At 40.8% G+C, this 14519-nt stretch overlaps 1 protein-coding gene across 1 annotated transcript in view; it reads left to right on the top strand.

Moving 5' to 3' along the window:
- LOC129831059 (delta-type opioid receptor-like) overlaps positions 1 to 9980 on the top strand; it is a 28389-nt gene extending 18409 nt beyond the window's left edge. The window contains exons 2-5 of the mRNA XM_055894073.1: positions 2019 to 2251; positions 2410 to 2532; positions 5396 to 5690; positions 5817 to 9980. Coding sequence (XP_055750048.1) covers positions 2019 to 2251; positions 2410 to 2532; positions 5396 to 5690; positions 5817 to 6057 — 892 coding nt within the window. The 3' untranslated portion in view covers positions 6058 to 9980. The remainder of the gene's footprint in view (positions 1 to 2018; positions 2252 to 2409; positions 2533 to 5395; positions 5691 to 5816) is intronic.
- The last annotated feature ends 4539 nt before the right edge of the window (positions 9981 to 14519 follow it).

The following is a 14519-nucleotide window of genomic DNA, read 5'->3' as shown; positions in this document are numbered from 1 at the left end:
TTAATCACATGTTCAGAGAGAAATAGAACCATGTGCAATGAGAATTGGAATGACATGTTCCAAATGTTTCTCTGCTCAACATGTACATCAAGAGGCAATTAGTTCGAGCATCTGGGAAGTTAATGTAAACACAGGGACAAAATTCTGATCTACAGAATATACAGTTGAAGTCGGAAATTTACATACACCTTAGCCAAATACATTTAAACTCAGTTTTTCACAATTCCTGACATTTAATCCAAGTAAAAATTCCGTGTCTTAGTTCAGTTAGGATCACCACTTTATTTTAAGAATGTGAAATGTCCGAATAATAGTAGAGAGAATGATTTACTTCAGCTTTTATTTCTTTCATCACATTCCCAGTGGGTCAGAAGTTTACATACACTTAATTAGTATTTGGTAGCATTGCCTTTAAATTGTTTAACTTGGGTCAAACGTTTCGGGTAGCCTTCTACAAGCTTCCCATAATAAATTGGGTGAATTTTGGCCCATTCCTCCTGACAGAGCTGGTGTAACTGAGTCAGGTGTGTAGGCCTCCTTGCTCGCACAAGCTTTTTCAGTTCTGCCCACAAATGTTCTATAGGATTGAGGTCAGGGCTTTGTGCTGGCCACTCTAATACCTTGACTTTGTTGTCCTTAAGCCATTTTGCCACAAATTTGGAAGTATGCTTGGAGTCATTGTCCATTTGGAAGACCCATTTGCTACCAAGCTTTAACTTCCTGATTGATATCTTGAGATGTTGCTTCAATATATCCACATAATTTTCGCTCCTTCATGATGCCATCTGTTTTGTGAAGTGCACCAGTACCTCCTGCAGCAAAGCACCCCCACAACATGATGCTGACACCCCCGTGCTTCACGGTTGGGATGGTGTTCTTCGGCTTACAGGCCTCCCCCCTTTTTCCTCCAAACATAAGGATGGTCATTATGGCCAAACAGTTCTATTTATGTTTCATCAGACCAGAGGACATTTCTCCAAAAAGTACGATCTATGTCCCCAAGTGCAGTTGCAAATCCTAGTTTGGCTTTTTTATGGTGGTTTTGGAGCAGGGGCTTCTTCCTTGCTGAGCGGCCTTTCAGGTTATGTTGATATAGGACTCGTTTATCTGTGGATATAGATACTTTTGTACCTGTTTCCTCCAGCATCTCCACAAGGTCCTTTGCTGTTGTTCTGGGATTGATTTGCACTTTTCGTACCAAAGTACGTTCATCTCTAGGAGACAGAACGCGTCTCCTTTCTGAGTGGTTTGGCGGCTGCGTGGTCCCATGTTTATACTTGTGTACTATTGTTTGTACAGATGAACGTGGTACCTTCAGGCTTTTGGAAATTGCTCCCAATGATGAACCAGACTTGTGGAGGTCTACAATGTTTTTCTGAGGTCTTGGCTGATTTCTTTTGATTTTCCCATGGTGTCAAGCAAAGAGGCACTGAGTTTGAAGGTAGGCCTTGAAATACATCCACAGGTACATCTCCAATTGACTCAAATTATGTTAATTAGCCTTTCAGAAGATTCTAAAGCCATGAAATAATTTCCTGGAATTTTCCAAGCTGTTTAAAGGCACAGTCAACTTATTGCATGTAAACTTCTGACCCACAGGAATTGTGATACAGTGAATTATAAGTGAAATAATCTGTCTGTTAACAATTGTTGGAAAAATGTATTGTGTCATGCACAAAGTATATGTCCTAATCGACTTGCCCAAACTATTTTTTGTTTTCTAGAAATTTGTGGAGTGGTTGATAAACGAGTTTTAATGACTCCAACCTAAGTGCATGTTAACTTCCGACTTCAACTGTAGCTCTATCAACCCAAAGTGTATAACAGAAAATTCTACCATCCGCACCAACCTCTGTCATTAATGACTGCAAAATCATTTTAACTGAATTATCTTTCACCAAGGTTGAGATAAAATCAAAAGTAAATTTGGTAGGTGAATGGAAATTAAACTAATTCATGTCAAAATCCTCAAAGAAAACAACATACAACATCTATTTAACAAATGTCTCTGTCCACAGATACACCAAGATGAAGACATCCACCAACATCTACATCTTTAACCTGGCTCTAGCGGATGCCCTAGCCACCAGCACACTGCCCTTCCAGAGCGCCAAGTACCTGATGGGGACCTGGGCCTTCGGAGAGGTCCTCTGTAAGGTGGTCATCGCCATCGACTACTACAACATGTTCACCAGCATCTTCACCCTGACCATGATGTCTGTGGACCGCTACATTGCTGTGTGCCACCCAGGTAAAGGGAGAGAAGCATTCCACATGGCACCCTATTCACTTTATAGTGCACTAGTTTTAACCAGAGCGTATCCTCTCGCAAATAGAAATGAAAGGGTGCTTAGAGCCAATAACACTCATAAGTTGCAATTGAAATGTAATTTTCTGTGTGTCACCCAGTGAGAGCCCTGGAGTTCAGGACGCCTGCCAATGGTAAGATCATCAACGTTCTGATCTGGGTTCTGTCCTCTGCCATCGGAGTGCCCATCATGGTCATGGCGGTGACCAAAACAACAGACAGTGGTGAGAAAATAACGTTAAACTAGCTAGCACGTTTTTGACACTTCTTTCAACGGTTTTCTTGTATATTATCCCATTAACCTTTCACGAGCCTCAACCCCGGATCCGGGAGCACCCCCCCCCCCCGCCCCCACCCCCCACTGATTAGCATCGCTAGCATAGCGTCACAATTAAATAGTAGCATCTAAATATCATTAAATCACAAGTCCAAGACACCTAATGAAAGATACAGATCTTGTGAATAAAGCCACCATTTCAGATTTTTAAAATGTTTTACAGGGAAGACACAATATGTAAATCTATTAGCTAAACACGTTAGCAAAAGACACCATTTTTCTTTGTCCACCATTTTTTCTCAACACCAGTAGCTATCACCAATTCGGCTAAACTAAGATATTGATAGCCACTAACCAAGAAAAAACCTCATCAGATGACAGTCTGATAACATATTTATGGTATAGGATAGGTTTTGTTAGAAAAATGTGCATATTTCAGGTATAAATCATAGTTTGCCATTGCAGCCACCATCACAAATCTCACCAAAGCGACTAGAATTACTACAGAGAGCAACTTGTATTACCAATTTACTCATCATAAAACATTTCTTAAAAATACACAGCACATAGCAATGGAAAGACACAGATCTTGTGAATTCAGACAACATTTAAGATTTTCTAAGTGTTTTACGGCGAAAACACAATAAATCGTTATATTAGCATACCACATATGCAAACGTTACCCGAGCACTGATTCAAGCCAAAGAGAGCGATAACGTAAATATCGCCAAAATATATTAATTTTTTCACTAACCTTCTCAGAATTCTTCCGATGACACTCCTGTAACATCATTTTACAACATACATATAGAGTTTGTTCGAAAATGTGCATATTTAGCCACCAAAATCATGGTTAGACAATGACAAAAGTAGCCCAGCTGGTCAGAAAATGTCGTGCACCATATTAGACAGTGATCTAGTCTTATACATAAATACTCATAAACTTGACTAAAAAATATAGGGTGGACAGCGATTGATAGACAATTTAATTCTTAATACAATCGCGGAATTACATTTTTTAAATTATCCTTACTTTTCAATACAGGTTGCGCCAAGCAAAGCTATACCTAACAAAATGGCGGAACGTGCGTTTAACATTTTTCTACAGAACAACGATTTATCATCTTAAATATTTCTTACTATGAGGCGATCTTCCATCAGAATCTTGGGCAATGAATCCTTTCTTGGGTCTAATCTTCTTTTGGTCGAAAGATGTCCTCTTGTCTGTCGAAATGCCCACTAACGTTCGACCGGGACCCCGAAACGTGCCCAGCACTTCAAAGTGCACAACAAAGCAATGCCTCAAAATCGCACTAAACGGATATAAATTGCTATAAAACCGTTCAAATTAACTACCTTATGATGCTGTTAACACCTATAATGAGTAAAAATATGACCGGAGAAATATTACTGGCTAAACTAAAGCTTGGAAGGAGGCGAGTCGGATGTCCTTCGCGCGCCACGCGCAGGCAGCCAAAGGAAGTTACTTCTGGTATTTGGTGATTTATGGAGGCACTGATTGCGCAATCGACTCCATTCAAAGCGTCATCACGTACTGACACCCAGGGGAAGACGTAAGCAGTGTCTGTTTCTCCATAGCATTTACAGTGACCTTTAAACTGACTCCAGATCAGTGGCCAAGATGTTTGAAATCTGACTCCCTATCATGAAAAGTGCTGTAGATTGAGTTCTGTTTCACTCAGAGACCAAATTCCAACGGCTATAGAAACTAGAGAGTGTTTTCTATCCAATAATAACAATAATATGCATATTGTACGAGCAAGAATTGAGTACTAGGCAGTTTAATCTGTAGAGCAAATTATGCTAATGCGAAACAGCACCCCCTATAGTTGCAAGAAGTTAAATAAGAGAATAAGTCACTATTCCTGCAAATTTACAGTACAGTTTATTACATCTTTGGTCAAATATCAATTATCTCTATTACATAAACTTCCTACAGTCTCTCTCTCGAGCTGTCTCACCCCCCCCTCTCTTTAAACGTGTCTGACTTCTTTCCTTCTCTCCTCCACCCATCTCTTCTCTCCTCCCCCCTCTCTTCTCTCCTCCCCCCTCTCTTCTCTCCTCCACCCATCTCTTCTCTCCTCCCCCTCTCTTCTCTCCTCCCCCCTCTCTTCTCTCCTCCACCCATCTCTTCTCTCCTCCACCCATCTCTTCTCTCCTCCACCCATCTCTTCTCTCCTCCCCCTCTCTTCTCTCCTCCACCCATCTCTTCTCTCCTCCCCCTCTCTTCTCTCCTCCCCCCTCTCTTCTCTCCTCCACCCATCTCTTCTCTCCTCCACCCATCTCTTCTCTCCTCCACCCATCTCTTCTCTCCTCCACCCATCTCTTCTCTCCTCCCCCTCTTCTCTCCTCCACCCATCTCTTCTCTCCTCCCCCTCTCTTCTCTCCTCCACCCATCTCTTCTCTCCTCCCCCTCTCTTCTCTCCTCCCCCCGTCTCTTCTCTCCTCCCCCTCTCTTCTCTCCTCCACCCGTCTCTTCTCTCCTCCCCATCTCTTCTCTCCTCCCCCTCTCTTCTCTCCTCCCCCCTCTCTTCTTTCCTCCACCCATCTCTTCTCTCCTCCCCCCTCTCTTCTCTCCTCCACCCGTCTCTTCTCTCCTCCCCATCTCTTCTCTCCTCCCCCTCTCTTCTCTCCTCCCCCCTCTCTTCTTTCCTCCACCCATCTCTTCTCTCCTCCCCCCTCTCTTCTCTCCTCCACCCGTCTCTTCTCTCCTCCCCATCTCTTCTCTCCTCCCCCTCTCTTCTCTCCTCCACCCGTCTCTTCTCTCCTCCACCCCTCTCTACTCCTAGGTCAGACTATGTGTACACTGAAGTTCCCCGACCCTGACTGGTACTGGGACACAGTCACTAAGATCTGCGTTTTCATCTTTGCCTTCATCATCCCTGTCATGGTCATCACCATCTGCTATGGTCTGATGATACTGCGTCTGCGCAGTGTCCGCCTGCTCTCCGGCTCTAAGGAGAAGGACCGCAACATGCGCCGCATCACCCGCATGGTCCTCGTGATTGTCGCGGCCTTCATTATCTGCTGGACGCCCATCCACATCTTCATCATCATCAAGACTCTGATGGAGATTGACTCTGGGTTAGTCGTTATGTTTCGTGTACTTTCATTTTCTTGTACATTTTTTTAGGTCAAATTCCTTTGGGTATGTTGAAAAAGGGCATCAAATAAAATGATACATAACTTATTATGATTCATTATTAACAGGAACGCCTACGTGAAAGCCAGCTGGCACCTCTGCATTGCGCTGGGCTACATGAACAGTAGTCTCAACCCTGTTCTCTACGCTTTCCTGGACGAGAACTTCAAGAGGTGCTTCCGGGACTTCTGCCTGCCCTGCCGGACCCGCGTGGAACGCAACTCCCTCAACAGGGGTCGGAACGCCAACCGGGAACCCGTGTCCATCTGCGCTCCGACTGAAGCTGGGACGGAAAAGAAGCCTGTATGACTAGGCATGGACCAGATCCCTCGTGGTTCTCGATCCAGGAGGGTCCAGCAAGAACTGCAGTCTGAGATCACCCAGATCTCCACAACAGAGTTCTGACAGGACAAACAATGATTTAGTCAGACTCACACAGAGGTGTTAGTAAAGGAGGTTCCAAAACACACCATAGTTTTTTTTAGACCTCATTGACATTCCTACCAGTGAAATTTAGGAACTTTCTTTATTGTAGCTCAGAAGTAGAGAGATTAAATTCTTCATCATAAATCCTTTTCAATAAAACTCAACACACATCTCTGTGAAGGTTCTATCTAGAGACAATCTGCGAAGGTGCCAGGCCTTTTTGAGTAGTGAATTTCTGGTTTATGACAAATGGATGTCTGGCTGCAGAGTGAATACACAGGATGTTGTCAAGGACAGTGGTCCAAAGTATACGGCATGGTTTTGTCAACAAGTCATCGCTGTTTGTGACTGATGACAAGCTGCACACATATAGGACGGGGGTTGTTTTTAAAACAAAACAACAGGGTAAGGGAAACCACTGAATGAGTAGATATGTAGACATCTGAAATGGGGACGTTTGACCCAGGAGGGGGTGGAGAAAACACCAAACACTGTTCAGTGAAAATGACAGTTGTTACAGCTGACGGACTTGGCAAAGATTCCAAATGCTAAGCAGTGGTCTATTTTTATCTCATGTACCAGAGACTGCATCATCCATCTTGAAGTAGTGTGAATAGAAAAGACAGACTGTAGCATGGGTACAGTACACTGTGAGTGTGATGTCAATGCTTCTCCAGGCCACAGTAGCCTTGTGCTTTGACAAACTGAGAAAGTGCAGAAGCATGGATGTCCAACCTTTGTTAATCAGACCTTCTTTCTATTCTCTGGGAAGCAAGCACCTGTAAACTAACATCGATGATGAATTTTCAAAGACTGCTGACGCATATTCCATCACACTTGACTAAGATATAATGGAGAAAAAAGTCGTTTTCCACTTTCCATCTACAAAAGGCAAAACAAATACATTTCATGCGCCACAGAGGAAGAAGTAACTACAGATCTGTTTTGACAGGTTGGATGATGGATGAAAACATACTTTAGTGTAAAGCACTGGGGCACGAGACACTGAAACAAAATGGGAGAATGGGGCTGATAGCTACATGAATCTGCAAACAATGGAAATATACAACAGAGCTCTGTGCCTGCCTGTGCTCCACTGCTGTACCATAGCATTTCCTCACAGACACCTCGGCTCTCAGCTCCAAACCTACTAGACTTTCATAGATCGGAGCAGAGAGGTAGAAGGGACCACTGAGAGGAATAACTAAACAATCATAGACCACTGAGGGTGGAGGAGCAGACAGCCTAATCTAGATCTACACTCTGTGTGAATGCATTACTACTTTGATGAATGTAAAAATGAAACAACAACAGCAAAACAACTTTAAAACTGACAAGCCTGAAGAGTATGGCGGCTTGTGAGACCAAGACCACAAACCTCTTGAGAATCACTGAGCATGTACATAGCTGAACCAAGTGAGATTTGGAAAGGACTCACTATCTGTGTTACTGTGTAATTGGAGAAAAACATTGTGTCATCTGTCAAATTAAATCGATGGCAGATTAGAGAGACTTAACTATGGCATTAAGTCATGATAAGATTCCTAAGAAATATGATGACAGCGCTCAATTTTACCTTGAGGGCATCAACTAATTATAGTGATTAAGATTAAAATTGCCCGTCATATTTCATAGGCTGTAGGCTATAATTTATGACTTTATTATAGGGTATAAATTCTCCCGGTAACCTTGCAAAACATCAATACTGATGAAAGATCAAGCCTGTAAATCGTTCCATAGATTGCAACCCACATGGCACCCTATTCCCTATATAGTGCACTACATTTGACCAAGTAGTGCACTATGTGTAGATATAGATATTCTCAGAACTCCTACGTATTATTTACGTAGTTGGCTAACTTTTTCAGTGACAGGTGAAACTACCTGGCTTCCATTTGTGTATGTGATTCTGTATGCTGTTTTGATGATGCCTACCTCTCTATTTTCACAGTGATATTTGATCACATAGCTGTATGCTCTATTAGCTACTGTACTGCTTAACTGCTGAGGCTAGTCTTACATTAAAAAAGAAAAGAAGAGAGAAACAGATTAAGTCCCATTTATAAAATGCGATTATTTTCGTCCCGGTCTTATTTGCAGTATATGTCCTGGCAGTGAGTGAAAATGCTTCAGGACTAATAACACAGACTGCTGAATTATTTACAGCCGAATCCGTTTCTGGTTTATGTTCTCTTTGCTTTTGTCAGTATTCCTGACAGACACACTTTATATTATTATGTGGATCTAAAACTATGTATTTACATGGCTTCTACAAAGAGAGATAGTGTATTAAAATGTGGAACAGGCTACACATCATTATGTATAACAGATATGATATTGATTACATGCATTAGCTTTGCAAACAAGCTCACATCGACAGGGTAGAGATATTTAAGTACTGTACTCCAGTGTAACAATGTTCACAACTTCTGTTCACATCTAAATATGGTTTAAACACCCTTTAATACACAGTGGGACCATAATGGTAAAAGGTACAGTACAGTACATCAAACTGACAAATGCGTGCAAATGTCACAAAATAGAAAATGACCACTTAGCCACCCATTTTATTAGAGCAACAGTTGCTAATAGCCTACTATAACCGTTTTGCCTCTGAGTGTCTGTTATAGAACGATGGATTTTATATTGGTCAAGGCTAACTCCCATATAGTATTTCTCGGAACCGCTGTCAATAGCTACATTACTACAATACAATTGTAACTTTCCTTTCTCTTGTCATGTGAGTCACTCTTTGTGTTGAAAATCTAATTTCATTATTTCACAATCTATCATTCATGTTTTTTATACTTATACACCGAGTGTACAAAACATTAAGGACAAGGCCCGTGCTGGCCCGTGTTGACTCCAATGCTTCCCACAGTTGTGTCAAGTTGGCTTGATGTTCTTTGGGTGGTGGACCATTATTAATACACACAGGAAACTGTTGAGGATGGAAAACCCAGCAGGATTGCAGTTCTTGACACAAACCAGTGTGTCTGGCACTTACTACCATTCCCCATTCAAAGGCACTTAAATATTTTGTCTTGCACATTCACCATCTGAATGGCACACATACACCATGCATGTCTTAATTGTCTGAAGGCTAGAAAATCATTCTTTAACCTGTCTCCTCCATTCATCTACATTGATTGAATTGGATTTAACAAGTGATATCAATAAGGGATCATAGCTTTCAACTGGTGTCACCTGGTCAGTCTACAATATGTCATGGAAAGGGCAGGTGTCCTTAATGGTTTGTATACTCAGTGTATTTTGGTAAAACTTTATTTAAATAGTCAATGTGCAGATGTTCAACAAACTAGCTGTAGACTATCAGCAGGATATCAACAGTATTTTTTTTAGCCTACAGATTCACTATTTAATCCAAATAAAGCTTTACCTCTGTTTTTTCTAGCACTGTTCTTCTGCCCTGCTTTGGATATTGCAGTTAGGGCCTTTTGTCATTTTTATGAATTAATATACATGTATGTGTAACTCCTTTAAAAACTATTGAATACTGGAACATTTCTGTAAAATGTATACAAAAAGCTGTATGTTTGCTTATATTCAATGTATTGCCAGAGACTGTAAGGTATTTGTGCTAGTCACACTTGAACCCATCATGATTAACTTTGCAGTGCTCATGCAGTAATCCTTATAGTTTATAGTTTATAACTTACGCTAGATGAGTATCTATTGTAAAATGCATTGATGAATTAACAGCAAGCCAAGATGTTTTACAAGAAGCTTCTCAGATTGTTGATTAAAACAACAACACAAATCAATAAAATGAACACGGTAGCAAATTATGTTTCCCAATTTGTAAAATCCATGGAATGATTTGTAGAACCAACACTGTTCTCACACCCATTCACATTATGTTGTGGTGTTTTTGTGTCCCTCCATTTCGTATGATATGTTACGTCCTCCATTTTGTATGATATGTTACGTCTTCCATTTCATATGATATGTACGTCCTCCATTTCGTATGATATGTACGTCTTCCATTTTATATGATATGTTAGGTCTTCCATTTTGTATGATATGTACGTCCTCCATTTTGTATGATATGTACGTCCTCCATTTTGCATGATATGTACGTCCTCCATTTTGTATGATATGTTACGTCCTCCATTTCGTATGATATATTACGTCCTCCATTTCGTATGATATGTACGTTCTCCATTTCGTATGAAATGTTACGTCCTCCAATTTGTATGATATGTACGTTCTCCATTTCATATGAAATGTTACGTCCTCCAATTTGTATGATATGTTACAAATGGTCTGGTGGCGGAATATCGGTTGTATAGTATCATACGTTTTAGCGGTCTTACATTATCATGTGTCTTGTTGCGTTAGCATTTGTGGCTAACGATAGCTGGGCTAGTGGTTAGGTGTGTTCTATGTCTAGTCGAGGAAATGTGGATGGATAGCTAAACTATTAGTTATTGTCTTCACAGTACATTAAAACATTAAAAAACAGACAACAGAAAAACAAAGACCAGTAGCACTTTACTTGGATAATCAAACGGTAGATGCTCTACAGACTATCTACCAGTGGAGGCTGCTGAGGGGAGGACGGATCACAGTAATGGCTGAAATGGAGTGTATGGAATGGTGAAACCACGTGTTTGATACCATTTCATTCACTCCATTTCGGCCATTATTATGAGCCGTCTTCCCTTCAGCAGCCTCCACTGCTACCTACAGACTATCAGTAACATTTCAACCAATTATCTACTAATCTTAACCCTAGCTCTTGCTCTAACACTAACCTTAACCCTTGTCTTAACCCTTACCTTAATCCTTATTGTAACCCTAACCCTAATCTTAGCAGTTGCTTATCAACAGATAGTTTGTTGGTAGTATGGAAATCAGGACTATCCAAATAAAGTGTGACCTTCCCTACAGAATCAATTTTGAACCAATAAGTTTATGAAATTATCTTAAAGGGGAAGTGTAGTCAAAAACATGATTTCCTGTTTTTCAAATGATATTTCCATACTATGAGGTCAAAATAACACTCTGAAATTAGGAAAATCCTGATAATGCCCTTTTAGTGTAACAGTTTTTTGGGGGGAAAAAGCACCTGGAATTTCAGCCTGTTCAGATGGGATGAATTTTGTGACCCACAGCATGACATCACAATCTGATCTGATTATTCTGACCAATGACCAGTCATATTTTATTTGCATATGTATCCTCCTACTTTGAAGGGGTAAGCGGGGTAGGCTCTCTAGAGTCTAGACCGCGTAATCAAATTCATTCCATGAAAGGCCGAGTGTCTGTAGGTTTTCACTCTACCTCACCTGGTGGTCTAGGTCTTAATTGAAAGGAAAAAAACTAAACCGGCTGACACTCGGCCCCCCATGGCATGAGTTTGACACCCCTGGTCTAGACGATTCTATTCGCCAATCAGGGTTGTGTATGTAAATATATTTACATTTATATCAAAATGCCCACACAACCAGACTGAACATTTTAATGACAAAAGGAGGCTCAGGGAAATAAATTATACTTTACTTTTTTAAATGTAAAAATGTTCATGAAATTAAAAGCCACGGTGATTTATTGGACAACACAGTGATCATTTTAAAAATAAATGAAAAAGACAGCATGGGGGCTTTAATGTAAGCAAGCTTAATGGAGGCTTTCTTCAACTTCAAAAACTAAAACAACATCTGAGAAACGATCTACTGGCATTTTCCATGTCACAGAAATCATTGCCCCTTTAAAATAACCCATCAATTCATCCATGACCAGAAATCCATTTTAAAGTTCTGCCGAAGTAAAAAAAAAAAAAAAAAAAGTCACTCATGAAATTGAACAGATCCCTTCAATATGAATGCGTCACAAAAATGGCCCCAAGGCCTCCGTCAGTGAGCTCTAGCGTGCAAGTCCCATCGCATCGAGCCGCTCACTATCAGAAAATGAAAGTTCCCACTCTGTTTGCCTTCTCTGCAGATCCAGCCAGCGACATCATCCACTGCAGTCACCATGGAAACCGGGGTACCAACCACATTACCCACAGAGACACAGTGCTCGCTTCACTGAAGCATCTGAAGTGTTTCTGTTTAATTCATGGGAGTTTTCTTTCTACCAGCGTCAAATTAATTACCCTTAGTGAAGTGTTGGATTGAAACAAAGTGAAGAGAGATATTTACATGAACTTAACTACAATGGAGGGCAGGCCATATTTAAGGACACTGTAGCTCTGCAGGGGGTATGTTGGTTCAGATGTACATATTTTCGACAATTCTCAGCGATAATACGAAAATGTAGTCCATGTTATAGTCACATAGTGATGTGCCCCCTTTCAGAGGGCAATACAGAATTGTTGTTTCTCACTTCGAACTAGTGAATTGAATCCGTAGTAATCAGGGCACTGGTTAAACAAGAGCAGACTATGGCCGTGTTTGAGATGATCAATTTTGCTCTGTCGCTAATCACAGAGAAAAAGGACTGATCTACAAAAAATAATGAATAGTTATTTAGGATGCAAGGTGATTTGTAAATCAGTTTGTCTGTAGTTTCCAAACGCAACAGTCAATCTGGAACACATACAACCTCTCAGAAAGAATACTTAGTTCTGTTAACCTACTTAGTTCTGTTAACCTGTTGCCTCTGATGTGCGTCGCTCTTTGACCAGAAGAGTGTGGCATTAATGTTGTGGAACAGAAGTCGTGAACAAGAGGCTATTGCAATGAAATAGACAATACTTCGATCTTAATCTTTTAAGTTTATACTTGAAAAAGAAGAAGAGGATGGGAGAGAAATGGAACTAGGGTTGTGGGCGGGATGAAAGACTAAAAGAAAGAGAATGATTCATATGAAGAATACTAAGGGGTTCAACAACTCCAACTCCATACCCTTATAGCTTTATAGCTCACCATTTCTCATGGCTAAAGGACCAGTGGGGACATACCCCTGGCTATAGAATCTTACAACATGCTATAGATTCTATAGGATCGTATAATATTTTATTAGATGGAAGAAGGCCTAGAATGCCTATCATTGGCTAATTGGCATGCTCCATTAGGCATTGTTCGTCCCGAGAGCTGCACTCCCGAGGTTATCATTCCCCTCGCAGACTTTTGTTATCAGATACAATAGTCTTCACTGTAGTAGGCTCTCTGAATGCTAAAGCATCCCTCAAAAGGATGTTGTTTGTCTCAACGTAAAATGAAAAATCCAATTTGTTATGCTTGTAAAACATTGTCTAAAGGCTATCTTAACTCCGTATAATGATCATACTAGGGAAAATATAGTGTTAGATACGGTAGGAAAGGCTACAGGTTTTTAACAAGAACTAGGGTTGTAAAATTAAGGCAACTTTGTCAAAACGCCCAGGTTTTCCAGAAATCCTGGTTGGAAGATTCCTGTAATTAGGAGGGAATAATAAGGAAATCCGGAATCTTCCAACCAGGATTTCTGGAAAACCAGTGAGTTTTCGGAAAGGACACATTTTTCCTCCAAGTACCAATCTGATTAGTGTGACTGATCTCTCTGAATAGGATTCTATTTCAGACGCAACCCCAGTCTCATCCGATTACCATGACTGACACTGGTTCTAGTGATGAATATCTTCAGTAACACGATCTTATGCAAAATGGTTGGATGAGAAAGATATTTAGATCACAAACTCTCCAATGACAATAATGGATGATCATATTGATCTTCAGACTGGAGCTGAGTTGACAGAGAGGAACGAGTGATGTTATCATTATACTGAAGCATGGGGAGTCACAGTGAGGTCAGGGATAAGACTATGGCTGAAATGACACCCCATTCACTCAACTAGCTCTCACAGTCTCACGTCAAATTTCAAAGTTTTCCTGAAATCTTAAAAAAATCTCAAAAACAACTTTCTATCACTGGATTTGAACTTGCAACCTTCCTTCGTCTGGCTCCTTCGCTTTGGCAGTTTTGGAATCGGAGGCAGATGCTTACGCCCATCCGCCATCCGTGTCCACAACACCCTACAAAAACTAAACCTATTTGAAGGAAACAGCACTCACTATTGCCCCTATAGGCTAGTTTCCATGTCATCACCCGGCATCCTCAGACATGGATGGATGTCGAACAGACATGGATGGACATGGATGGATGTCGAATACTGACTTGTACTCACTTGTATTACAGGTGACCTGGCTGATTCACTATATAGTGCACTACTTTTGACCAGGGCAAAATAATCCTGCATCGACAGCAATTGAACGTTTAGTCCATGATGTTGCTTGATCAGTGGTTAGGCTGTTAGCTGGTCAAAAGTAGGCTCCATGAAAAGTACAATACTGTTAATATAACTCTGTGTTAGTGTGGTTTTTCAGTGAATTTGTAAA

Source organism: Salvelinus fontinalis, chromosome 32 (genome assembly GCF_029448725.1).
Source record: "Salvelinus fontinalis isolate EN_2023a chromosome 32, ASM2944872v1, whole genome shotgun sequence".
Classification (NCBI taxonomy): Eukaryota; Metazoa; Chordata; class Actinopteri; order Salmoniformes; family Salmonidae; genus Salvelinus; species Salvelinus fontinalis.
Note: the sequence above shows the minus strand (reverse complement) of the source record. Positions and strands in the feature narration are given on the sequence as shown.